Below are 26,017 nucleotides of genomic sequence, written 5' to 3'. Positions count from 1 at the left end.
CATACAAATAAGAAAGGAATAAATTTGTCCTGAGCTTCAGATGACATGGTTTTCTACACAGAAAATTCTAAGGAATCTACTAAAACAAAACAAAAACCTCCTGCAACTAGTAAGTAAGTTTAGTAAGGTTACAGAATACAAGATAAACATATTATACTTCTATATATTATCGATTAACATTTGAACACTGAAATTTAAAATGTAATACCACTTACACTTGCTCAAAATGAAAATTAAATACTTAATGGGGGCACCTAAATGGCTCAGTCTGTTAAGCACCCAACTCCATCTCAGGTCATGATATCATGGTTGGTGAATTTGAGCCCTGCATGGGGCTCTCTGCTGTCAGCACAGAGCTGACTTCATATCCTCTGTCTCCCTGTCTCTCTGCCCCTCCCCTCTCCCAAAAATGAACATTAAAAAAAAATTAATACTTAAGCATAAGTCTAACAAAACATGTATAGGAGTTATATGCAGAAAACTACAGAATGATGATGAAAGAAATCAAAGAAGATCTAAGTAAATGGAAAGACACTGTATTCATGAATTGGAAGAATCAATGTAGTAAAGACATTTTACAATCAGTAAAAACTGATATATAGGTTTCACCCAATTCCTATAAAAATCCCAACAACATTTTCTGTAATATTGGTAAATTTACTCTAAAATCTATATGGAAAGATAAAGGAGTTAGAAGAGTTAAAATTATTTCTTTTTTTTCCCCTACACCCAACATGGGGCTCAAAGTCAAGACCCCAAGAACAAGAGTCACATGCTCTACTGACTGAGCCATCCAGGCGCCCCAAAACAATTTTTAAAAACAAGAATAAAGTGGAAGGACTCAAACTACCTAATTTCAGGATTTATTATATAGCTTCAGTTTAATACTATGTGGTATTGGAAGATGTACAGACACACAGGTTGATAGAACAGAGTAGAAAATCCAGAAATTGACTCACACAAATATACTCAACTGATTTTTGACAAAGGTACAAAGCAATAATGGAGAGAGTGTAGCCTTTTCAACAAATGGTGCTATAGCAAATTGGACATTCATAGAAAAAAAAAAAACTCCACTGAAATCCCAAATTTTATATAACAAATAATTTGATATGAATTCACAGACTTAAATATTGAACAGAAAACTATAAAACCCTTAGAGAAAAACATAGGAGCAAATCTTTTTGAGTTTTAGGGCCAAAGAGTTCCTAGACTTGACATCAAAGACTGATTCATGAAAAGAAAAATTGATAAACTGGACTTTATTAAAATTGAAAATTTTTATTCTGCACAAAGGATTAAAAAAAGCTACAAACTGAGAGAAAATATTTGGAAACCACATATCTGACAAAGGACAAGAATCTATAATATATTAACAAATCTCAAACTGAACTGTAAAGAAAACACATTCAATTAGAAATAGGCAAAAGAGAGGTGCCTGGGTGGCTCAGTCAGTTGAGCTTCCAAATCTTGATTTCAGCTCAGGTCACAATCCCAGGGTTGTGAGATTGAGCCTTGCGTCAGGCTCCATGCTGAGCATAGCGCCTGCTTGAGATTCTCTTTCTCTCCTGCCCCTCTCCCCAACTTGTGCTCTCTCTCTAAAAATAAAAATTAAAAGAAAATAGGCAAAAGAAATGAACAGACATTTCACCAAAAAGGATATACAGGTGGTAAATATGCACATGAAAAAGTGTACAATGTCATTAGCCATTAAGGATGTGCAAATTAAAACCTCAATGAGATATCAATATACACCAACTGAATAGCTAAAAAGAAAAATTGTGGCAACCCTAAATGCTGGCTAGGCTGCAGAGAAACTGGGTCACTCATATATGATGGATGGGAATGTAAAATGATATAGCCACTCTGGACAAGTTTGGAGTTTCTTTAAAAGCTAAACGTGGATTTACCATATGACCCAGTAATTGTGCTTCTGAGCATTTATCCCACAGAAATTAAGACTTATGTTCACACACATACTGTACATGAATTTTCATAGCAGCTTTATTTGTAATAGACAAAACTTGAAGCAACCCAGATATTCTTCAGTGGGTGAATGTTTAAACAAACTCTGGTACATGCATACCACAGCAATAAAAGGAAACAAATTGTTGATACACATAACTTTAGAAGGTTCTCCAGAGAATTATGGTGAGTGAAAAAAATTCCCCAGAGTTTACATACTGTATGCCTCCATTTATATGAAGTTCTTGAAATGACAAAATTCTAGAAATGGAGAACAGATTAATAGTTGTCAGGGGTTATGGAGGCCTGGAAGGAGGTAGGTGTGGCTGCCAAAGTGCAACATCATGGATCTTTGTGGTAAAGGAAATGCTGTCTTGACTGTATCACTGTCAATATCTTAGTTGTAATACCATACTATAGCTTTATGAAATGTAATTATTGGGGGAAACTGGGGGCAAAGATACACAGGATCTCTAAGTATTATTTTTTTAGTGTTTATTTATTTTTGAGAAAGAGAGAGAGAGAATGAGCAGGAAGAGGGCAGAGAGAGAGGGAGACAGAGTATATGAAGTGGGCTCTGCACTGACAGCAGAGAGCCCAATGTGGGGCTTGAACTCACAAACCATGAGATCATGACCTGAGCTGAAGTCTGATGCTTAACCAAATGAGCCCCCCAGGCACCTCTAAGTACTATTTTTTATGGTTATATACGAATCTACAATTATCTCAAAGAAAAATCTTCATCTTTAAAAAAAAGAAAGAAAAAAATTGTCTTCAACTTCAGATGAATTCATTGTCCTTCCACATACCAGGCTAGTTTCAATCATTCGTTTGGCTCCACCTCCTTACTCTAGCCACCTCCTCCTCAATAGATACCACCACTACCACCACCAAAAACTAACATTTATTGGGCATTTGTTATGTGACAATTTTATGTGGTAGCTTTACACAGTAGGAACTTTACATATCTTAATTCCCTTCATCTTCATAACAGGTAACTTTGAGTTTTATTCTTCACAGGAAATAGCTTCAGACACCACTCTCTCTAGTTCATTTTCACACATCCTCATCCATCCACTCCTTTTGTTTCCCTTCCTTTAATAATGAAGCATGGCCATTCTCCAGATTAAGGGCAATTCTTTCACTTATGCACAGGATCCTATCTTTTCAGGATCCTAACTCCTTCCAATATCCTTCTTGTATTTAAATCGTTTATTTATTTGGGGGGGGGGGGGGCAAAAAGAGGAGGGTACAGAGGATCCAAAGCGGGATCTGCACTGACAGCAGACAGCCCTATTTGGGGCTTCAACTCACAAACCGAAGGATCAAGACCTGAGCTGAAGTCCTATGCTGAACCAACTGAGCCACCCAGGCGTCCTTTCTTCTTGTATTTTTTAAACGTCTGCTTTTCTATAAGCGCTATCCTGTCTGAATTTAGGTGTGCTCATGTCTCCTGCCACCGTTAAAAACAAAACAAAACAACCTTCCCCCAACCTTACTTAGCAGCAACTATTCTCACTTTTCATAGCGACGGTTCTTAACTGTTCACATTGGCTTTAATTCCTAAACTTCCATTCATTTCACAATCCACCACAACTTGCTTTCTGCGTCTATTCTATGAAAGCTGACCCCTCCCCTTCATTTGACACACTACCCATTCCTTCATTTAAACTGTCTTCCTTACATTTTCTGACATCACCACCCTGTGAGTGTTCAACTTAAGTGACACAGGTAACCTAAAAAGAGGGAAACGAATGTAAAACAAATTAGGGCATGCGACTGGCCAAGGAGGCAAAGGTAAGTGGAAATTGTTACTTTTTGAGCCGGGCCTCCTGAGACTGGAAGACAGAGCTAAACTAGGTGTTAACACAAAGCCACCGTGACTTTCACCCTTGCTTTCACCTTTCTTCCCTCATCCTTTGGGGGCCTGCAGGTACTCAAGGAAAGGTAGAGGGTTTTGGCCCTGTGAGAGGCGGCGGGGTCCGGTTTCGTAGCTTCGAGAAGGGACGGCTCTACCGGCGTCCACCGGCGGGTGATGCACCCGGGTCGCCAGCGGAACCCGTCCGCGGGGCCGCTGTTGCAGCTCGGAGCGGGGCCGCCGGGCAGCGGACACGGCCGTGCGTGCGTGGCAGCGCTTCCGGCCCGGGTCCAGGCGCGAGCAGTCTCCCGGAGCGCCCTGACGCGGCGCGAGGAGCGTTGTGTTGACTCCGGGTTACAGCCGCTGCGGGTCTCCGAGGGGCCCGAGATCGGCTCGGTATAACCTGCGGGCGGATCGGAGGCTGGCCCCAGGCTCCGCCTGCCGCTGGCGCTGAAAGGAAAGCTTGAACAGCCTGGGCTGGGTGTGCGCTTTGCTCCTTGCCTCCCCAGTCCGGCCCCGGCCAGCGGCGATGGAAAAAAGGCGTGGGGGTGGGCGTGGGGCCGGGGGTAGATGAGGGGGGGGGGGGGGGGGAGATGCAGGTTAAATGGGTTTCTCCGCAGATCCAGTGCCGGTAAATCCTGCGACCCCACACTTAAAAAAAAAAAATGAAGAAATTAAGGCTTAAGGAACTAGAAAGTCGCCTGCAACAAGTGGATGGATTCGAAAAGCCCAAGCTACTTCTAGAACAGTATCCTACCAGGCCGCACATTGCAGGTAGGGCGGCTGGTGACCAGGTCTTTGCTTCCCAGGGTTTGTCCCGTCTACTTACTCCATAATGAAAATAGAAGTTATTTGAATACAAAGAACGTCTAGAGGAATTCTGCTCTGAGATTGCATAGCACGTTAGAGAGGACTATTTTGACACTGCAGCTAAAGACACCCCCCCCCCTTTATTGTTTTACTGTTTAGTTTTCTGCACACCCCTTAACACGGTCAGACATCATTTTAATGTTTGTTTCTGTCTTTATACCATAAACTCCTTGAGGGTAAAGAATTTCTTGGTCGTGTTCACACAATGAATGAATACTAGGGTTGGTAGCCAAAGGACGGAGTTTAACAAATCCAGAATAGGTGCTATAAGGATGAGGATGCGTTTCAATTTTTAATGACCCAGAATCATCAGTGTTAATGTAAGAGATTGATATTGGGAGTACAGGAGGAAACAGGAAAAAATATTCATATTTAGTGAATCTATTACCAGAGTCACTGAGGAGTCTTAGGAAAATTAATTTGGGAATCCCTGCCAGCTCCAACATAGTTCTGTTTCTAAGCAGTCAATGAAAATCAAGGAAAATACATGCATACCTGCACTTAACTCCAAAGTATTGTCAGAACTCCAAGCAAACTGGCACAAAACTATGTCTGGGTTAAGACCTATTTTCTCAATTTAGATGACTTTTTTTTTTTTTTTTTTTTTGAGAGAGAGAGACAGAGTATGCGTGGGAGAGGAGCAGAGAGAGAGGGAGACAGAGAATCTGAAGCAGACTCCAGGCTCTGAGCTGTCAGCACAGAGCCTGATGTGGGGCTCAAATTCACAAACTGTGAGATCATGACCTGAGTTGAAGTTGGACACTAAACCAACTGGGCCACCCAGGTGCTCCTAGATGACTTCTTTAATGTATTCTGGCTGTAGGGTTTCTTAGTGAAGTCTAATTTTTTTTTTTAATCCATGTTTCATACCCATGGTGTACCATGCACGTGGATGTACTAATTCTTTGAGATACCAGCTGAAAGTCACTAAAACCTGCAGCAGTAATTGGGACAGCAGTCAGACTGCAATATCCCTCTAATTGTGCTTTTCATAAAACCCCTGGATCCTAGGGCATCAGTGATGGCCAGTAATTCTTGCTGGGTTCAGATATCCACAGGGAGATATCAGTGGTGTTACTCACGCTTAACTTTTAGTATATATCCCACATCTTTGTGTATTTGAAAGATTGCTTTCTGATCTCAGCAGCTTCCGCTGTGCTCCTCAGTTCTCTTATTAGTTCTCATTAGTAGATATGCATATATATCTGTAGATCATGAGTATATGTGTCTAAAAGCTATATTGTGGATATAGGACTTCTCCTTTCCCATTCTAGCTTGAACTTAGGGTACCTGTATTCTAGTAACAAACTTGTTGCCAAAAAGTTCTGTGCCATTTTAATGTTAATGTTGTGCAATATTAGTGGCTCCCAGACTTACAGATTTCACAGATCAGTAAAATTTCAAAACAGTTTTGGAGACTGACACAGGGTTGCCAAGTTGATATTTTGACAAAGACATTTTTTTAACTTATTTACATTTCAACATCAAATAAAGAACTAATGTATATGTGTGTATGGCAATGTTTTGAACAGGCTGAGGAAAAAACATTTTAACCTTATTTTTCTATTTTATTTTGAGTTTTGTCATTCCTGGCATTGTCAGCAGAGTAGTTTTTGGGAGCCACTGGTGTGCATTATTGTTCTTTGTATGTTTTTAAAAATAATCTGGAACACCATTTGGGGAAGGAATAATGCAAAACAAGAAATTATGTTAGTCATTTACATGAATTGGATTTTGGTCATCAACTTGCTCTTATTTCCTAATATGTTTTTTATCTTTTAGCGTGTATGCTCTATACAATCCATAATACATATGATGACATTGAAAATAAAGTGGTTGCAGATCTAGGATGTGGTTGTGGAGTTCTTAGCATCGGAACTGCAATGTTAGGAGCTGGGTAGGTGATCCTGTATGTAATGTTTGGGTATAGGATGGCCTTAATAAGAAACATAAGTAGAATTAACTGAATTATTTTTATGAGACTATACAGTATGAGATGAGGGGAGCAAGAATCTGATACTGAGTACATATGAATGAGCAGAACAACAACAAAAAAATTAAAACACAAAATGGTTAACAGCAGCTATCAGATGCCTCCCTTATACACACCTCAGTTTCCAACCCTTGCCAGGTTGGGAAATCATGCTGTTGAAAGGCAATACTCACTCTTACTTTGCCAGTTGGGTTAAAAAAAGTATATGGTTTTTTGTCATTGTTTTGACTTGGGAGCTATAAGTAGTCACTCTTTGTGTTTTGTATTATAGGCTGTGTGTTGGATTTGACATAGATGAAGATGCATTGGAAATATTTAATAGGAATGTGGAGGAGTTTGAGTTAACAAATGTTGACATGGTTCAGTGTGATGTGTGCTCATTATCTAAAAGAATGTCCAAGTCATTTGATACAGTAATTATGAATCCTCCCTTTGGGACCAAAAATAATAAAGGTTAGTAACAAGAATCATGTGTACTGCTGTATTTGTAGAAAAGCAAGTTTTAAAAGTCATTTTCTTATTGATTGGGCTAAGTGATTTTATCACTATTCATTAAATAAGCCATCTCTTACCTATATAATTAGTACAATTCCAATTAAAAAAATTTTTTTAAATGTGTATTTATTTTTGAAGGAGAGACAGAGTGTGAGTTGGGGGAAGGGCAGAGAGAGAGAGAGAGACACAATCTGAAGCAGGCTCCAGGCTCTGAGTTGTCAGCAGAGTCCAGCGCGGGGCTTGAACTCATAAACCGCAAGATCATGACCTGAGCCAAAGTCAGATGCTCAACTGACTGAGCCACCCAGGCGCCCCATACAATTTGAATTTTTTAATGCATGGCTAGGGAATCGAATTTTTCAATCTTTGTTTTCATCTATTTGTACTAAGTGAATAGTCTTTTTATTCATTTACTATTTATACTGTGCTTTCAAGAATGACTTACCTAACCCTTATGAATGATTATAATAATCCTGTAAAGGCTGTTATACTTTTTTTTTAATTTTTTAATGTTGATTTATTTTTGAGAGAGAGTCAGAGTGCAAGTGGGGGAGGAGCAGAGAGCAGGAGATACAGAATCCGAAGCAGGCTCCAGGCTCTGAGCTCTCAGCACAGAGCCCAATGTGGGGCTCAAACTCATGAACCATGAGATCACGACGTAGCCAAAGTCGGACACTTAACCAACTGAGCCACCCAGGCACCCCAAGGCTGTTATGCTTCTAAAAACCTCTTTTTGATGCCTTAACACATGAGGGTTTCAACATGTATCCATTAGTAACAGTGACGGACTCTGGCTATTTGTTTTGTGTATGCTTTGGGAAAGGAGGGTAGGAAGTTGGTAAGAAGATATGAAAAGTTTTCCCTCCAGCCCCCATCTGATTCTGATTACTATTGTTCCTGTTCTCTTCTTCCTTGAAAGCTGTTCATTTGGAATATGAAAAGTTTTACTTTAGCCTTATTTAACCAAGATAGTATAATTCTGGTTTTATTCTATCAACTTTAAAAGATATTTAGATATTTTACTCATTTCTATCCTGTCTTTTTGAAGGGACAATTTGAAGTGTCTATTTTGGAATTTGGAAAAAAAAAGTTTTTAATACCTGGTAGTCATTTAATCTTTTATTTTGATAACAGATATATAATGTAAATAGGAGCTTTTTCTATCTTAACAGGGACAGATATGGCATTTCTGAAGACTGCTTTGGAAATGGCAAGAACAGCAGTGTACTCTTTACACAAATCCTCCACTAGAGATGTAAGTTCAAATCATCATGATATTGTCAATTTAAAATTCATGACAGTGTTTTTAAGGATTTGTTGTGAATACTAATTACCAAGGTATCTATTTCTCCTGACCTTTATAAACATCTGGCACTTAGAAACTGAATTTTCCCTTTAAGTAGCTAGCATTTGTGATTAGCTTTCTCCCAGCCTTACATAACTTCTTTTGCCACAGATTTGCTCAGGCAGGAAGTGTTACCAGGAAAGAGACTAAGAAGTGTGGTATAACTATAGTTATAATATGTCCTAGTTAGCTAAGTCCTGGTACTCCCATTGTCCCTTTGTGTGCATGAGGGAGGCAGTAAGACCTGATTTTTAAGAACATTGAGCCTGGAGCTAAACTGATTTGAATTCAGAACCTACCTCTTCCATTCTTCTTCTTGCCAGCATGTAACATATGGGAGTATGTAAGATGTATTCTAGAACACTGTGTATATTATCTATCAATGTAACATAGTGATCAAGGACACAGACTGTAGAGCCAGACTGCCTAGGTTCATATCCAGACTATGGTTTCCCTGTGTTATCCTGGTCAAAGTACTTGAATTTAGCTTTCTTGGTCAAAGTACTTGAATTCAGCTTTACCACCTATACTACTGTACTCACCGCTACACTTACAGTATTGAAATGGCTTGCTTTCTTATTTTCAAAATACTACCCATCCAGTTGAAAAAATTTTAAGGGTCTAATGAAATATAAAAGCTTGAAAACTCAATATGAAATATTAGCAGTAAAGCAATTTTCAAAAACTTATTTTAAAAATCAGCTCACATTAACATGTTATCTTCAGCATATTCAAAAGAAAGCTACAGAATGGAAAATCAAGATAGATATTATTGCAGGTAAGACAATTTTTTAAGTTTTTCACAAAACAAATCTAAATCCTAATTACTTAAGGACAATATATATCAGCCCAACCAGATTTTGTATATAGATGCTGAGAAAAGAGATCATAGAAAATGTTTTCAGTTTAGCAAAATTCAGTTTAGGTGATGGGTAATGGAAATGAAGTAATAGGTAATGGGTTGGAAATGAAGCAAAGGCAGGGTAGAGTGTTTGGCTAAAACTGTCTCAATTTATGCATTTTACTGAAAATTTATAATAGCACCCAACTATTTGGTCACACCGGGCTCAGAACAATATATAGCATCGTAGTGACTTAAGAGCTTGGGCTTGGAGTGGGTCAGACCTGTGTGAAATCCATTCATGGAAAATACCACCAGATTATGCCTCGTTACTTTTTTTTTTTTAATTAAAATTTTAATGTTTGTTTACTTTTGAGAGAGAGCACGCACATGCACAAGCAGAGGAGGGGCAGAGAGAGAGGGAGACACAGAATCCTAAGTAGGCTCCAGGCTGAGCTGTCAGCACAGAGCCCTACTGGGCGTGTAAACTGTGAAATCACGAGCTGATGTCAGATGCTTAACCAAACGAGCCACCGAGGCTCCCCGATTACTTTTCTATTTCAATTTTCTAATTGTCCCTGAAGTCAAAGAACATGAAGCTTTTTTCTTTTAGTGAGGGATAGGATGTAATCATCCACACTGTAAATGTTTGATACATTATTATTAATAAATTGGGTAATATTCACAAACATCAAAATGGGCAGAACCTGTAACTAGGAGCTAACTGTAAATCCAAATAATTCGGAAGGCCTGAAATAAGAATACAATAGGGGAAATATCTTTAGTTGATAATAAACTGTCCAGGATTAGCACTGTGGTATTAACCATGTAACTAGATCAGGTATTATTAATAATTAGTAATGTAATTATACAGTCTTCCTATTTACCCAATACTGTCATTCTATACCTAGTTTAAGGTATTAGAATATGCAACCTGGAGCACCTTAAAACAATTCCACATATACCAAACCACTGCCTTGCTACTCCAAATGTTGTCCTCAGACCATACTATTGACATTACTTGGGAGAGGAGTCTTGCATAATTCTAGGGTCCACCCAGACTTACTGAAATACACATTTCAAAAAGATTTGATTTGAAGATGACTGACTGCACATTAAAATTTGAGAGCTGTAGCCTATAGAGTTAGAATTTATGTTTGGGAAACATGAAGAATAGGCTGTCTCATTGCCATCCCTCTAAAAGTGTTAAGTTTGGAGAACCTACGTTATTTCTTAGATTATGAAAAATGGATTTTCATTTGAGAGCTTAGTAGGAAAATAATGACTTACTATCAATACTAAAATCCAGAGAAGAAATTAAAAAATAAGCATGATTATGATCGCCAGCTATAGATTATTAGGAAATTAAAAATAGAAAGGTACGATCTCTTTTGTTCAACCGTTTTGGTTTTTAATGTTTATTCATTTTTGAGAAAGAGTGCTAACGGGGAGGGGTGGAGAAAGAGGAAGACAGAATCTGAAGCAGGCTCCAGGCTCTGAGCTGTCAGCGCATAGCCCAAGATGGGGCTCAGACCCACAAGCCATAGATCATGACCTGAGCTAAAGTCGGACGCTTAACCGACTGAGCCACCCAAGCACCCCAACTGTTACCCTTTCACACTCTTCCCCATAACCTCAAATTATGGTATAAATGACCAAAATAACAAAAATGCCAACCTCAGTTAGCCATAGCTAATCTCAGGGAAATAGCAAGTCAAATGTTCTCCTTACCAGAGTTAATTTAAGTACTTCCTTAATTTTTTGAATGTATGTATATATGTCAGGGGTGGTAAACGTTTAGAAATGTAATTTTTATTCTTAGATGACTTTTGTTTTATAGAGTTGCGATATGACCTGCCAGCATCATACAAATTTCATAAAAAGAAATCAGTAAGTCTCTTGATTCTGGCTTATCTACATTCAGTACTGAAGAACTTTTCAATGAGTGTTTCCAGTGTTAACAAGTTGCCCGAGTACATACAGAAAGCCAGCAGGAGATAGAATAATGATCTATGGGAAAACAACCAATATTCTGGTTTAAGTGAATTCTCTCTCATATGCTTTAGACACAAAAATAAAAAAAAAACTAGGTTTTTGCTTTTTTATATAGTACATATTTTATTAGTTTGTACTAATACATTCTCATATTACAAAGGCAATTTACTGGAAAGATCTTTTGATATTTAAATCATTTGAAATAACACAAACAGAACTATACATTAAAAAAAAAAATCCTCATTTGTATAACAAAAAAGACAAGTTAAACAACAAAAAACTTTCCTTTCTTACAGGTGGATATTGAAGTGGACCTAATTCGGTTTTCTTTTTAAAAGTGTCTAAAGACAGAAGCAGCTTAAAACCTAATTAAGATGAATAAAAATTTTTTTTTTACTAAACTACTGGTCTCCAGCACCATTTTCTGTTTTCTGTTGTTTTAATGCAGGTTCCTCTTCTTTGTCTGTTTCTTCTCTTGCTCTTTTTGCTGGTCCTACACAGTAACAGAATTTTTGTTATGTTCACTATATAGGCATTACTCTATTTTAATACTGAGTATAATTATCAAAAATAGTTCTGTTTAAAAACAACTTCCCAACACCAATGAGAAGGCTTTTCCTTTAGTATAGATCTTCTGCTCTCTAAACTTATCTTCCAAACATCTTTGTTTTCTACTTGTAAAACAGGATAACTTGTGTAAAATCACTGTCCAAGAATGTCACTATACAGAAGTTGAAAAACCCACATTGCTGTCCTTTCCCACAAATAATTTCTCATGAAAGTACCAAAGGACTTAGAAAAACTTACCGGATGCACCATTTTGATCGTGTTCATCATCACTATCAAATTTTGTTTTCTTGCCCTGAAACTGTACTTTTCCTTTAGCCGACCCAGTCTGGGCAGGTTTATTTCCCTTTCCCTTTCCTTTAAATCTGCGACCTATAGAAACATAATGAGAAATCCATTAAGAAATATTTTAAATCTCTTGTCAGTGTCTCTGAACAAGCAAATGAGTTAAAATAACCAATGGTCAAAGACAAATCGCAACTAATGACCTTTTGACTTCCATTTGTTTAGAGATTCTTGTTGATCTTCTATGATTTTTTTCAATGCTTCTTTTTCCACATCTCCTTCTAGTACTTCCCATGTCACTTCTTTGTTCCTTAATTGTAGGTTACCATTATTTGCATCTTTGGCTTTATCCAGTGCTTCCTTAGCTTTTTCTTTAAAAAGAATTATCCCCTATACCAAAGACAGACAATGAAAGCCACACCCTTAAGGTTTTTTTTAGATCTGTAGTTAATTCCTTTGCTCAAGTTATTTTTCCTACCTTGCAAATCTTCTATGCCATTACCAGTTTCAACGAATTTTACTAAACTTCAGGAAGGAAGTTACCACAAAACTCATAGTCACTAATATCAACAGTTATTCATAGTATAATTCAGAAAATATCAGACATCACATCCAGTGATGGCAGTAACAAAATGGAAAGTAAATGAGTAAGTAAAAACTATTTCATAAACACATTAATTAAAAAATTATTTTATTTCTACTAATGTTGTCTTCTAAAAGATAAGTTTCGGGGCACCTGGGTGGCAAAGTTGGTTAAAAGCGTCTGACTTCAGCTCAGGTCATGATCTCACGGTTCGTGGTTTCGAGTCCCACGTCAGGCTCTGTGCTGACAGCTCAAAGCCTGGAGCCTGCTTCAGATTCTGTGTCTCCCTCTCTCTGACCCTCCCCCACTCATGCTCTGTCCCCCGCTCTCTAAAGAAATAAACATTTAAAAACTAAATAAAAAATAAAAGTTTCTATGGATTTTTAAACTGATTGCTAAAAAGCACATGAATGTTTCCAAACCTCTTTTGCTCCTCTGACAAAGTCTATCCATTTTATTTCACCATGACTTGAGAAAAGGATGTGCAAATCCTCTCTACAGGTCTGATCATCTAACTCCCCTGAAAACTTCAGCAAGCAGCCAATCTTCTCTTCTAGAGATTTCTATAAAAACATACAAAGCAACAAAGAAGTTTCTTAAAACCAACCACAAACGGCTTAAACCACTCTATACCTAATACATGGAAAAGGCTATAAATTAAAATGCTATTTTGAAGCAGTTTAACAGTGCATTTTCCTATGTCATCCCTTGTTCCACAAAAGCTTGATTTTAACTTAATTTCTTCAACAAGTAATATTTACTTAGGTACATATGTTAATAAATAAATATAGTTATTAAGTTACTTCTCTGGATAAATCATGATTTTAGGCAATATTACTGGGCTATGACTTTCGTACAATAACAACTATAGACATGCCTCAAAAAGTCCTCACTTTTTAGTCTCATAAATTTGAATTAATGATGTCTTTGGATACCAATAATACATACTTACCATTTCAGCATGTTCTGCTAACTTTTGTTTTTCTTCTTGCTCTCTACAAAAGAAATGTTAGAACGTTTCCTTTTACTGCACGAAAAAATTAAATCCTGATAAAGTTAACCTCAATCACGATCACACACTGCTTAGTAATCAAAGCCAGTCCGTTTTATGATTGTTCAAGGCTGGAATGCAACACAATGTGGCCCCCAGATTATCAAGGCAGCCTAAGATCTCAATGTTTCACTAGCAAAAGAAAAATCTACTGCTACTCATTTCAGAACTCATCATCAAGCGCCACTTCCCAGAACCATTAACTCTATCCCTGTTAAACCTTTAAGGAATTAAAATGACTGGCTCAACGTACTTACTGTTTAGCTCGTAATTTAGCTTCCACTTTATTTTGCTTTCTTTCTTCATTTTTTTTTGCAAAGTAATCTTCCCTAAAGAACACAAAATATAGGGACTGAGTTCATGAGAACAAAGATAAGATGCAAATTATTTTGAGTGATTTAAGCACAGGAAGGAATGTTATATTTTCTATCAACATAATTACCTAAAAATTCAAAAGATGTCAAGGAAGTTACTTATTTTAATAGCTTTACTAAAAACCAACTCATATTCCATAAAACTTACAACTTTTAAAAGTCTACAACTGGGGCGCCTGGGTGGCTCAGTCGGTTAAGCGTCCGACTTCAGCTCAGGTCACGATCTCGCGGTCAGTGAGTTCGAGCCCCACGTCAGGCTCTGGGCTGATGGCTCAGAGCCTGGAGCCTGTTTCCGACTCTGTGTCTCCCTCTCTCTCTGCCCCTCCCCCATTCATGCTCTGTCTCTCTCTGTCCCCAAAATAAATAAACATTAAAAAAAAGTCTACAGGGGCGCCTGGGTGGCGCAGTCGGTTGAGCGTCCGACTTCAGCCAGGTCACGATCTCACGGTCCGTGAGTTCGAGCCCCGCGTCGGGCTCTGGGCTGATGGCTCAGAGCCTGGAGCCTGTTTCCGATTCTGTGTCTCCCTCTCTCTCTGCCCCTCCCCCGTTCATGCTCTGTCTCTCTCTGTCCCAAAAATAAATAAAAAACGTTGAAAAAAAATTAAAAAAAAAAAAAAAGTAGGGGCGCCTGGGTGGCGCAGTCGGTTAAGCATCCGACTTCAGCCAGGTCACGATCTCGCGGTCTGTGAGTTCGAGCCCCGCGTCGGGCTCTGGGCTGATGGCTCAGAGCCTGGAGCCTGTTTCCAATTCTGTGTCTCCCTCTCTCTCTGCCCCTCCCCCGTTCATGCTCTGTCTCTCTCTGTCCCAAAAATAAATAAAAAACGTTGAAAAAAAATTAAAAAAAAAAAAAAGTAGGGGCGCCTGGGTGGCGCAGTCGGTTAAGCATCCGACTTCAGCCAGGTCACGATCTCGCGGTCTGTGAGTTCGAGCCCCGCGTCGGGCTCTGGGCTGATGGCTCAGAGCCTGGAGCCTGTTTCCAATTCTGTGTCTCCCTCTCTCTCTGCCCCTCCCCCGTTCATGCTCTGTCTCTCTCTGTCCCAAAAATAAATAAATGTTAAAAAAAAAAAAATTTAAAAAAAAAAAAAAAAAAAAGTCTACAACTCATTTTTTTTTTTTTGTATATTCAGAATTGCACAACCATCACTACCATCTAATCTCAGAACAAAAAGAAACCCAACACCATAATAATCTCACACTGGTTTTCTCATTCATGTGTAGGAAAAAAAAGTAAACTAGAAGTTATGTAAATTCTTTAATGTTTCATAGAATTTTCTATGGTGTTTTTTTTTTTTTTAATTTTTTTTTTTCAACGTTTTTTATTTATTTTTGGGACAGAGAGGGACAGAGCATGAACGGGGGAGGGGCAGAGAGAGAGGGAGACACAGAATCGGAAACAGGCTCTAGGCTCTGAGCCATCAGCCCAGAGCCTGACGCGGGGCTCGAACCCACGGACCGGGAGATTGCGACCTGGCTAAAGTCGGACGCTCAACCGACTGCGCCACCCAGGCGCCCCCGGTGTTACTTTCACAAAAGGAGAAAATTCTACAATCTCTGAAACCCAAGAATAAGATCTATTATGAAAATTACATTAAAAAATACTTTTGAGGGTTAACACTGATTGCACGATTCATCAGTTTTCTCTAAGTCCATCAGATTTAGCACATGGCATTTAAAAGACTGCGTAATGAGAAAGTAGGGGACAATGGCCTAACTTTACCACAAAACGCTCTGGTTTGTCCCAATTTTTGACACATACACACACACTAAAGAATGTGGTCCAGAGCACCTGGGTGGCTCAGTAGGTTAAACCTCTGACTCCTGATTTCGGCTCAAATCATGATCTCAGACTGAGCCCGTATTAGGCTCATCCTGAGTAAGGAGCCTGCTTCAGATTCTCCCTCTCCCTGTGTCCCTCGTCCTCCCCTGTGTGGGCACTCTCTCTCAAAAACAAAAACGTGATCCAAATCCGTATTAAATAGTCCTTTGTACTAACAAATATAGACATGTATAGACTATGAGAACTAAGAACAGACTGGAAATTGTACAGGGATTGATTCTCTAACCACACCAAAAGCCCAAATTTTACTATCTAACTTGATTATACGTTTTAGATGCAAAATAAGTACTAAAACTTAATCTTTATTAACTGCTAACAGTGAAAAGGTACTAAAAAACACTTAAGGTCTCAAAGGACTAGTAGTTTCCACTGAGCAAATGTCAAGTATTTATCAAGGAATGCCCAAAGATACTAAAAATATTGTCCTTACAGGAGATGCTATTCCAAATTCTATATGCCAATGTGTCAACTCCATATAACTAAGCAGCCAAAAGAAACATCAGCATAAAGACTTACTTGAAAAGTATTAGCAAGTCTGTGTCTTTATACTTCTGGCCAGGGGTGTCAACAAACTTCTTAGCAGATTCAATACTCTCAAACACAACAAATATTGATCCCTATGAAAAGGGGAAGAAAATCCTTTTTAAAAAGGTATGTCCCATATATTTTTCAACTAGATAAAGTCTGTTAATATCATACAACTGTACCTTAAATGCTTTGTGCAATGTTCTTCTCATCTGAATATTTAGTACTTGACCTTTATCTTCTAACCATTCTTTTATGTCATCAAGGGTTGCATCAGTTGGGAAGCCTTTCTGTGAAGAGTAGAAAGAAATGGACAAATGACTTCTCAGGTAAACAATTTATCAGAAATTCTGACTCATTCTGTCTTGAAACCAAGCCAAGGATACACATATCCATCTCCCTCTGTGCCTTAAATGTTTAACAACAGCTCTAGTTAAGAGCCACTGTACTCCAGTGCAATAAAAGTGACTAATTTAGAATTTGCTTCAAAATAATCTACTTGGGACAGAGATAAAACAAGATTAATTGTGTGTTAATAACTGAAGTTGGATAATGGTACATTATACAGTCAATCTACCTTTGTAGGTCTGACATTTTCCAGGAAAAAAAAAATCTACTTAAAAAAATTAAGATGCTAAAGAAAATTACTACCAAGATTGGCTACTGATAAATAAGATGTTGATAGGCACTGGGTGCTTACAACATGCCCAAGATTTTGTACAATGGTATATAAGGGTTTTTTTCATTTAATTCTCATAATAGTTCTATAAAGTAAAAAATATTCTCCTCGTTTATGAAGATAAGGCTTAGGTTAGGAACACTGTTCAGGAACACACAGTAAATGGTAAAGCTATGATTCCTGAGTCCTTATCCTTATCCACTCTACCAAATGGTTTTTCTAAATAAGATATATTTAAGATGTAATTAAGTGCGTTGTTAAAGGCCTACTTACAATATACACAGATCTGTTTTTTACATCATTCTTATATTCATCAGTCACTTCAGGGAGGGGTTTGCTTGGAGATCTTCTGATTTTAGTTTTATCTTCACTTATTTCCATGAGTTCAGCCTTTGATTTGCTCAATGCTTCTACTATCACATTAAAGTCTGTTGTTAGACGGTTTAACCTGAAGAATATATATAAAAGGATCATAAAACTTCAGAGTAGCACTTGTTAACAGAAAACTCTAAAGATGATTTTAAAAAGGTTTTTACCTATTGAATTTTATCATTATCTCCAAAGGTACCCAGCCTTCATCCAGTTTAATCTGTTCCTTTAAAAATTTGTCCCGTGGCAAATTGAAGTCACCAAAATAATACTGCAAGATAATTACATTATATTTCAGAGCACTGTATAATATTGACTCCAATTCTGAAGCTGTTTTTTTTAATTACCATTACATCACCATGTTCTATTCTTTAAAAATACATGTCATAACTTAAGAAGCAATAAACATTTTCTCCCAAATATACTATAATGAAACATTTACAATACAAATTAAAAAGATAAAACCAAAAATTTATTACTGAAACAATGTAATTAGCAGATATGTGAATAGACTATCAAGTCTTTAAAAACATAGTTAAGGATTTAGTATATGAGAAGCCTCTTGTTTCAAATCAGTGTGTGAAGAACAGATTGTTAAATAAAAAGAACTGGAATAAACTGATTAATCTCTCTAATTTTTAAAAGTTAAGGGGCGCCTGGGTGGCACAGTCGGTTGAGCGTCCGACTTCAGCCAGGTCACGATCTCGCAGTCCGTGGGTTCGAGCCCCGCGTCGGGCTCTGGGCTGATGGCTCAGAGCCTGGAGCCTGTTTCCGATTCTGTGTCTCCCTCTCTCTCTGCCCCTCCCCCGTTCATGCTGTGTCTCTCTCTGTCCCAAAAATAAATAAATGTTGAAAAAAAAATTTTAAAAATAAATAAATAAATAAATAAATAAAAGTTAAAAAAATAGGCAAGTGTTTATTTAAGCATAAAAACACTATTTCTCAGTATAAAAGCAAAAAAGACAAGAAAACTATACATGGAAAGACCCAGGTATGACTACTTGGAATGCCAAAAGTAACTAAAAAGTAAAAGACAAAGAAGTTTGTTGATAATTCTTATAAATCAAGGGTGAAGAAAAAATTCTGAAAACCCTAATAGAAAAATGGGTAAAGAACATCAAAAAATTACTAAGAATGTAATATAAACATATAAAAGTTCAACCTCATTATTAATCAAAGAAATGGAATTTAAAGCAATTAAATAACACTTTTCACCTAACAAACTGGCCAAAATTCTAAAAACAGGAATACCTAGTACTGTCCTGAACACAGACAAATGGTCATGCAGGTGGAGATGTAAACTGGCAAAAAGTATCAAAGGTTTTAAAAAATGTGTATAACGCTTGAGCTGGAACATCTCCTTATCAGTGAACATATTTACCAAGATTTATTTATATATAAAGATATTCATCACAGAACTCTTACAGCTAAAAAAAATAGAAATACCCTATGTCAAACAGGGGACTGGGTAAATAACTGAGGACACAAAACTTTACTCCCCCAAAATGCATCCATGTGTGATGGGGAAAGGGAAGGAAATAAGAATTATGTTAGTGTGAGCACTGACCACAAAGTATGAAGGGGTATTCATTAGGTTTTTAACTTTGATTACTGCAAGAGAACAGAATTTGAGAGGTGGCAGATTGTGGAAGGGACATTATTAACTCTGTCTATACACATCTTTGTACTTTCTAAATGATAAACTGAAGTTTGTAATTTTTCTTCACAAAAATTATAATGAAATTAGTACAAAAACTTATAGCACAGGATATTTTAAATGGCAGAGAAGTGCAACTTAAAAAGTTCTGAGAATTGCAAAAACCACCAAATAACATGATCTGAAGTTCCTCGGTAAGAACAGAAAACATTAAGAGATAATTTCCCACAGAGCCATTATGGACACTGAAAAGCTTCAATTTAAATATAATACCTAAGTTCAAAAAAATGGTGACTGAAAATAGACACTCCCTCTCTCTCTGCCCCTTCCCTGCTCTTGCTCTCTCCCTCTCAAAAATAAACATTAAAAAAAAAAGACACTCTGTTAAAAGTTGTAACAGCCCAGAACTTAGCTTAATTGGGCAGACAAATCTCCTAGGACCTTCAAATAGATAAAGTGTTATTTAACAGAGAAGTTGCTTTACAAAGAATTTTTACTTTATTATGTGCCAGAAACTCTTCTGAATGTTTTACATTTTATTAACTAATGTAATCTTCACAACAACCTTAGGAGGAGGAGGGTACTATTATCCTCACTTTATAAACTGGGGAAGGAAAGCAAAAAAGTAACATTAGTCTATAACGTTACCTTTTGAAAGGTTTGCAGGTCTTGGATTTCATAAACTGATTTCACTAATACAAAACTCTACACTATTGTGAGTTCATCTAATTCCAAGTATCAAAGACAAACCAGATGTTTAATACTCTACACGAAATGTTTAATAGGTCAGCATAGTGAAATTAAATGTTCCTTCTGTATTTGTTTTGAGGCTCTACATTTCCTTTCAAAGAAAGAGCGCATTTTTGCAATTTAATATCACAAGAATCCTACCTCAATCTGATGACAGATTTTGGCCTCGAGAGCAGCCATTTTTTCATTATCACCATTTTCAGCCATTGTGGCTATCTGCAAATTTTCCCAAATTGGCATAAAGAGGTTATTATTTTTTTTACATACCACTCAAGACTAGAAGAATGTTTTAAAGTTATCAATTACTTTCTAAAAAATCAACAATTTTTAATTTCACAGTTTCAATTTCTCTACTCAATTCTCAAATTTCAACAAAAGAATGTTGGAATAAATGATGGAACATTGAAAAGGATAGATAATCTGCAACCCTTTCAGTAAATCACGTTTCCATCTCTATAACAAAGCAAGTAGTTATCTTCACTTAGCTGATCAAGAAAGCACTGGGCAAAAACTCCATTCAACTCCTTACCAACCATGTCCAGCTTTAAGCAGATCGCCATCTGTCAGTATATTTCGATCCATCTCAGTTCTATTTGTTTGGCGTGGGTTGCACCTCTTTTAAAATTACTCACAGCTGACTTACCAAAAACTTATCAGCGAAGATTAAGTATCATAATGATACTTGAAAAAATCAAATATTACCATCAGGGTTAGATTAAAATCTGTATGTTCAGGAACACGTGATAATTTAAGAATCTGGGGGCACTAAAATAATGTTAAGCTGGGGGTATGCCCCCGAATTCACCAATATATTGGTTAGCCTTACAACCAGTTTCCTGTTTCACTTCCCTGACATTGGCATTGAAGGAAAAAGTGAGGTTGTGAGGCTGGTTTGCTAGGCAGCACAAACCAAGTTTTCTGACTTGAAATGACTTGCCTCCAGTGCTCTATTAAACCACCCAGTCATCCACATTCACAAAAATATATTTGTAAGAACTCATAAGGATAGATGCCACTAGTTGACTCTAGTGAACTATCTTTGGTACGCTTCTTCAAGTTACCGCTTTTCACACTGTAACTGCTATGCAGTAATCTGGATGCACACTGGAAGCTCCTATAATAGGTATTTGTATGGTGCCATTCCACTACAAAATTTGCTCGATCTTATGCATTGTTTGCCGACCACAACCTACATTCCTAAATTATTACCATGATCTAGGGTCCCTTACAAAGCAAAGGATGAAACAGATAAGAACTGTTCCGTCGTTACAAGACTTCTTTGGCCTACCCAATTTTGAAACTTCCGTTTCACAAGATAATGTACAACTAGAAGTGAAATATTACCTACACTTTCTCACTTCGCACAGAATCCTTGACGTGAGTGAACGAGGGACACTAAAGACCCTAGAGAGGTGACGCTAGAGGAACACCTGCGGCCCCCATTCCCCGACCTCCAGTTGGTCCCACGGGATCCAAGGGCGCCTCCGGCGATTCACCACAGCCAACCACCTCAGAAACTGAAAACACTGCCCTAAACGTCCACCTTCGGCGACACCGAAACACGGAGACGGTAGGAAGTCGAAGACGCAGTGGGAATGCCGGCAGCCTCCGTCCAAAGAACCCGCCTGAGTCCAGTCCCAAAGCAACCACTGGCCCGCTCCGACCCCAGCACGTGCGGGAAACCCCGGTTCCTGCATTCCTCTCGGGCCAGCTCTGCACCTCGCCGCGGCCCGCGCCCCTCCGCGGCCAGCCCTGCGCGCCGCCTCGGGCTGCGGCCCACGCGGCGCTCGCCCGGAACATGCGGACCAAAGGAGTGGACGCACCCGGCGTGAGGCAGAAAGGAAAGGGAATGCGCCGCAGCCACGCAAAGCATACCCTTTTGTACTTCTCTTTTGCCACCCTGAGTTGCTCACCTTTAAGGTCCGGGTCCCACAGAGCCACGCCACAAAAACACTAACAGCGACAACAACGTCTCCACTTCCCAGCGCCGCCGGGTGGCCTACCGCGCGTAAGGAAGATGGGGGCCTTCCCGGCAGCCCTCGCGGCCCAAGTGGGCGGAGCTTCGGGCCGCTGGAGCCAGCGCCGCGTAAGGAGTATGCGCGCCGGCCGTGGGCTCCCACGGCCCGCGAAGTCCCGCCCCCTCGCCAAGGAAATTGGTTTGAAGTGTCCTGCAGGGTGGTGGGAGAGTGTTAGGGTAAATATATATTAAGTATTTCTAGACCGCGATTGTATGTCCGGTACTTACTTCGGCTCTTCATGCGTATGAAGTTTTGGCTTTTTTTCAGATTATACTTCTCAAAAAATTTGTTCTACTTGATCCGTATATATATCTAAACTTTATCGCGTTGTGATAATTCTCAAAAAAATGGCAAGTGAAATTTTTTAAAAATCAGGGATTCAGGAATCTTAGGGTTGAGAAAGCAACAGAGTAGAGCGTTTAGGAGCTGGGAATCTGGAGTCCGATTGCCTGCGCTCAAGTAATGGCTCTCTTGTTTACAGACTTTTTCGTTGAGCGATTTACTCAGCTTCTCTGTCCCTCATGTATCAAGTGGGGCCAATGATAAATATTACTTACTTCATACAGTTGTGAGCATTAAACGTGATACAACATGTTCCTTACTGGGAACTGCTTTGCATATAGTAGGAGGAGCAGGTGACGTTAATTTAAAACAAAAAACGTAATTTTAGAAGACCAAGATGCCATCTAATGCAGAAATCAATTACCTCTGCTAGAACTCTTTTCTATTAGTATACTTTTTGCACGGTAATATAGTCACTAACGGAGTTTTTTTTCTTGTGAAGTAATCTTTATTTTCCCCTCAGTTTTCTTGAAAATTTGAGATCCCTAAGTGAACTCAGGGCTTTTTGGCAGTCCCAAAATAGATCAAATATATTTATTTGGGGGAAAAATGCAGTTACAGATTCAATCCAGACATTGCATCAAGACGATGAGAAAAAAATTAGGTATACTCAGGTAATTTTAATTCAAATTAATCAGGTTCTCTTTTATTCACTCATCAAGTTCAGTACTTATCTAGTCTCTACTTTCTGCCAGACTTAATTAAAAAGTTAATTTTCTTTTTTGATCAAGTCAGTGAGAATTTAGGTATTTAACAAAACACATCAAATATGTGTCAAAGTACTCTCACTCATCCATTCAGCAAACTGTTTTATTACATACCTACTAATGTCCTGGTATGGAGCTTAGCACTGGGAATAAAAAGACCAGACTCTGCCTAGAAACAGTGGCACCTAAACAAATGTAACTGCTCCTTTATGCCCTATAGTGTCTGGGTAGAACTGCAGGTACAGTCTACTTCGAGAAACCATGTTTACTGCAGGACATTTATTTAGTGTTCCTATTGGGTCCCTAGTCCTTTAGTCTCTCTCTCCCTCCCCTCCCGCTTCCATCTCTGTTCTTCCCTTTCTCTCCCTACCCCTTCCCTCCCCTTCCCTCTCTCTTCCAGAGGCCAAGCTTCCTGGCTACACAGCTGCAAGCTTCATTTTTTCAGAAAAAGCACCGTGAAGACTTTCTTGCTAATATCCACCTCTTTCATACCTTAACTTTATAGGATAATATACTAAAGGACCATCTCTTGGTACCTACATTGACATAGATGAAATTCATACACATAATGCTGAGTTAAAGAAAAAAAAAACTTTTAGAAGAAATCTAAAATGCCACTTACAGTGGCATTCAACACATACAATGGAATTTAGCCTTAAAAAGGAAGGGTATTCTGTCGTATGCTACAGCATGGATGAACCCGAGGACATTGTGCTAAGTGAAATAAGCCATTCATAAAAACACAAATATTATAGGATTCCACTTAAATGAGGTACTTAGAGTAGTCAAAGTCATAAAGACAGGAAGCTTAATAGTGGTTGCCAGGGAATGGAGGAGGGGAGAATGGAGAGTTACTGTTTAATGGGTACAGAGTTTCAGTTTTACATGATGAAAGAATTATGGAGATAGATGGTGGTGATGGTTTCACAATATGAATGTGTTTAATGCCATTGAACTGTACACTTTAAGGTGGTTAACATAGTGTTAAACAACAAAAATTTGTTGCCTGTACAAGGCTGATGTTACAAACTGTATCAGAGTCCCAGCAGGAAAAAGTGATATACTCAACTTGGGTAATTTCAAGAGTTTAATAAACCACTTTCTACAAAATTGTAGGCAGGGCATAAATAAACTCTGAGGGATAAGGCAGTATCCTAGGACTAGTAACAATGAAGGTTCTTGTACCATCCCAAGGGCTGACTGAATAAAACAAGGAAGTGGTGACAAAGAGGACTGTTTGGAGAGGGCCCTCACAAGAGGCATCCAACTCATGCCTCTTGTGAAGCATGCTCCAGGGAAGGAGCCAGGGAAATAAAGGTCAGAGTATGTTGCCCCTTTGCTCCAATCTGTTACCAGTACTCTCCTTCAGCTGGACCCAACCAGAATGCATCGCCTCCCCCGTGGAGACTGGATCTGGAGGAGCAAACAGAAGATCCAGCACACAAAACACAGGAACACACTTTGTCCAAGGGAAGGAAGAGGATATTTATACTGATTTCTCAAGATCAGAGGTGGATTTACAGTGAAGCTAATGAAGTTTAAGCTTCAGAGCCCCTCAGTTACATAGGCTCTTTCCAAAGCCTGGGAGGAATCCTAGTAACATGTTCATGAGATAGTGTTTTTGTTAAATTTGCAGAAGTAAAATATTTTAACCAAGATCATTAAAACTGGTGTTCTTTCAGGGCGCCTGGGTGGCTCAGTCGGTCGAGCGCGTCCGACCTCAGCTCAGGTCAGGATCTCAGGGTTCGTGAGTTTGAGCCCTGCATTGGGCTGTTTGCTGACAGCTCAGAGCCTGGAGCCTGTCTTCAGATTCTGTGTCTCTCTGTCTGCCCCTCCCCTGCCCGTGCTGTCCCCTGCCTGTCCCCTGCTCTCTCTCTCTCTCAAAAATAAATAAAACATTTAAAAAATTTAAAACTGGTGTTCTTTCCATTTCAAATTTCCCTCCATCCCATTTCGCCTAGTGTCTGATAGTGTTAAAGCGATATGGGCATTTTTCTTATCTGTTTAAGAAGCAGTTGAATTGAGAATAAGCCATTATATCTATAATTTGAACAGATGTTTTAGAACATTTCAGTAAAACATGAGGAAATTACAGGTTTCAGAGTTATTTATTTATTAAAAAAATGTTTAATATATATTTATTTTTGAGAGAGAGACAGAGCGTGAGCAAGAGAGGGACAGAAAGAGAGGGAGACACAGAATCCGAAGCAGGCTCCAGGCTCTGAGCTGTCAGCACAGAGTTATTTAATAAAGAACTGAGAAAAATTCATAAAATTAATGGAGTATGAAGATAAAGTGATAAAGAGAATGGTAGTGGGCATAATTTTGACTTCAAGAAGCAAATTATACCAAAAAATTTTTAGATCCTCTCAATAGCAGCAATTGGCTAGGAAGAAGAATAAATTCCAAAAAAGAAAGGAATAAGCCTTTTGGATTATTTACAATCCAATTAATGAAGAGGAGAAAATCATAACACATTGTAAAATGTTTTTTAATTTTTAAAAATATTCATTTATTTATTTTGAGAGAGAGAGCACACAAGTAGGGGAGGGGTAGAGAGGAGAGACAGAATCCCAAGCAGGCTCCGGGGCATCAACTCTGAGCCCAGCGCGGGCTTGAACTCACAAATTGTGAGATCATGGCCTGAATGGAGATCAAGAGTTGGACGCTTAGGGCCGGCTGAGTGGCTCAGTCAATTAAGCGTCTGACTGTGGCTGGGGTCATGATCTCGTGGTCAGTGGGTTCCAGTGCCCAGTAGGGCTCTGTGCTGACAGCTTGGAGCCTGGAGCTTCAGATTCTGTGTCTCCTTCTCTCTCTCTGCCCCTCCCCCACTCACACTCTGTCTCTCAAAAATTAATAAACATAAAAAAAATAAAAAAAAAATTGGACACTTAACCAACGGTGCCATCCA

General features: G+C 38.6%; 2 protein-coding genes and 1 long non-coding RNA gene across 10 annotated transcripts; 2 read left to right on the top strand and 1 right to left on the bottom strand.

Moving 5' to 3' along the window:
* The first annotated feature begins 4,097 nt into the window (after positions 1-4,097).
* METTL5 (methyltransferase 5, N6-adenosine) lies at positions 4,098-11,763 on the top strand. 8 transcript variants are annotated; one of them, XM_025933635.2, is made up of 8 exons: positions 4,098-4,219; positions 4,444-4,597; positions 6,476-6,590; positions 6,958-7,139; positions 8,354-8,436; positions 9,253-9,304; positions 11,208-11,257; positions 11,659-11,763. In XM_025933635.2, exons 2-8 carry the CDS (start codon positions 4,489-4,491, stop codon positions 11,695-11,697), a joined length of 630 nt encoding a protein of 209 aa, XP_025789420.1. In that variant the 5' UTR covers positions 4,098-4,219; positions 4,444-4,488; the 3' UTR covers positions 11,698-11,763. The 8 variants fall into 8 exon arrangements, with proteins under 8 accessions (XP_025789420.1, XP_086574983.1, XP_086574984.1 ...); XM_086718857.1 differs by having other exon boundaries at positions 11,190-11,257; XM_086718858.1 differs by lacking the exon at positions 9,253-9,304.
* On the bottom strand, positions 11,459-22,081 carry SSB (small RNA binding exonuclease protection factor La). Its single transcript, XM_025933625.2, has 12 exons — positions 21,953-22,081; positions 20,181-20,255; positions 17,800-17,903; positions 17,537-17,711; positions 16,767-16,874; positions 16,576-16,676; positions 14,106-14,177; positions 13,750-13,792; positions 13,220-13,360; positions 12,418-12,604; positions 12,170-12,301; positions 11,459-11,855 (listed from the first exon to the last, which is right to left on the bottom strand). The coding sequence occupies exons 2-12, from the start codon at positions 20,244-20,246 to the stop codon at positions 11,764-11,766; spliced, it is 1,221 nt and encodes a 406-aa protein (XP_025789410.1). The 5' UTR covers positions 20,247-20,255; positions 21,953-22,081; the 3' UTR covers positions 11,459-11,763.
* On the top strand, positions 16,799-25,020 carry LOC147578524 (uncharacterized). Its single transcript, XR_015255296.1, has 2 exons — positions 16,799-16,913; positions 21,407-25,020. It is a non-coding gene; the product is annotated as an uncharacterized LOC147578524 (long non-coding RNA).
* The last annotated feature ends 997 nt before the right edge of the window (positions 25,021-26,017 follow it).

The sequence above is a fragment of the Puma concolor genome, chromosome C1 (genome assembly GCF_028749965.1).
Source record: "Puma concolor isolate L17-30 chromosome C1, mPumCon1.1.hap2, whole genome shotgun sequence".
Lineage (NCBI taxonomy): Eukaryota > Metazoa > Chordata > Mammalia > Carnivora > Felidae > Puma > Puma concolor.
The sequence above is the reverse complement of the archived record's forward strand: the minus strand, read 5'-3'. Positions and strand labels throughout refer to the sequence as shown.

Coding starts and splice junctions, on each gene's coding strand:
- SSB (XM_025933625.2), bottom strand. CDS start 20,246: ATGGCTGAAAATGGTGATAATGAAAAAATGGCTGCTCTCGAGGCCAAA. Junction 16,677..16,766: donor CATTGCACAAAGCATTTAAG/GTACAGTTGTAT, acceptor CCCTTTTCATAG/GGATCAATATTTGTTGTGTT. Junction 14,178..16,575: donor GACTTGCTAATACTTTTCAA/GTAAGTCTTTAT, acceptor TGTGTTCTTTAG/GGAAGATTACTTTGCAAAAA.
- METTL5 (XM_086718853.1), top strand. CDS start 4,489: ATGAAGAAATTAAGGCTTAAGGAACTAGAAAGTCGCCTGCAACAAGTG. Junction 6,591..6,957: donor ACTGCAATGTTAGGAGCTGG/GTAGGTGATCCT, acceptor TTTGTATTATAG/GCTGTGTGTTGGATTTGACA. Junction 8,437..9,252: donor ACAAATCCTCCACTAGAGAT/GTAAGTTCAAAT, acceptor TGTTATCTTCAG/CATATTCAAAAGAAAGCTAC.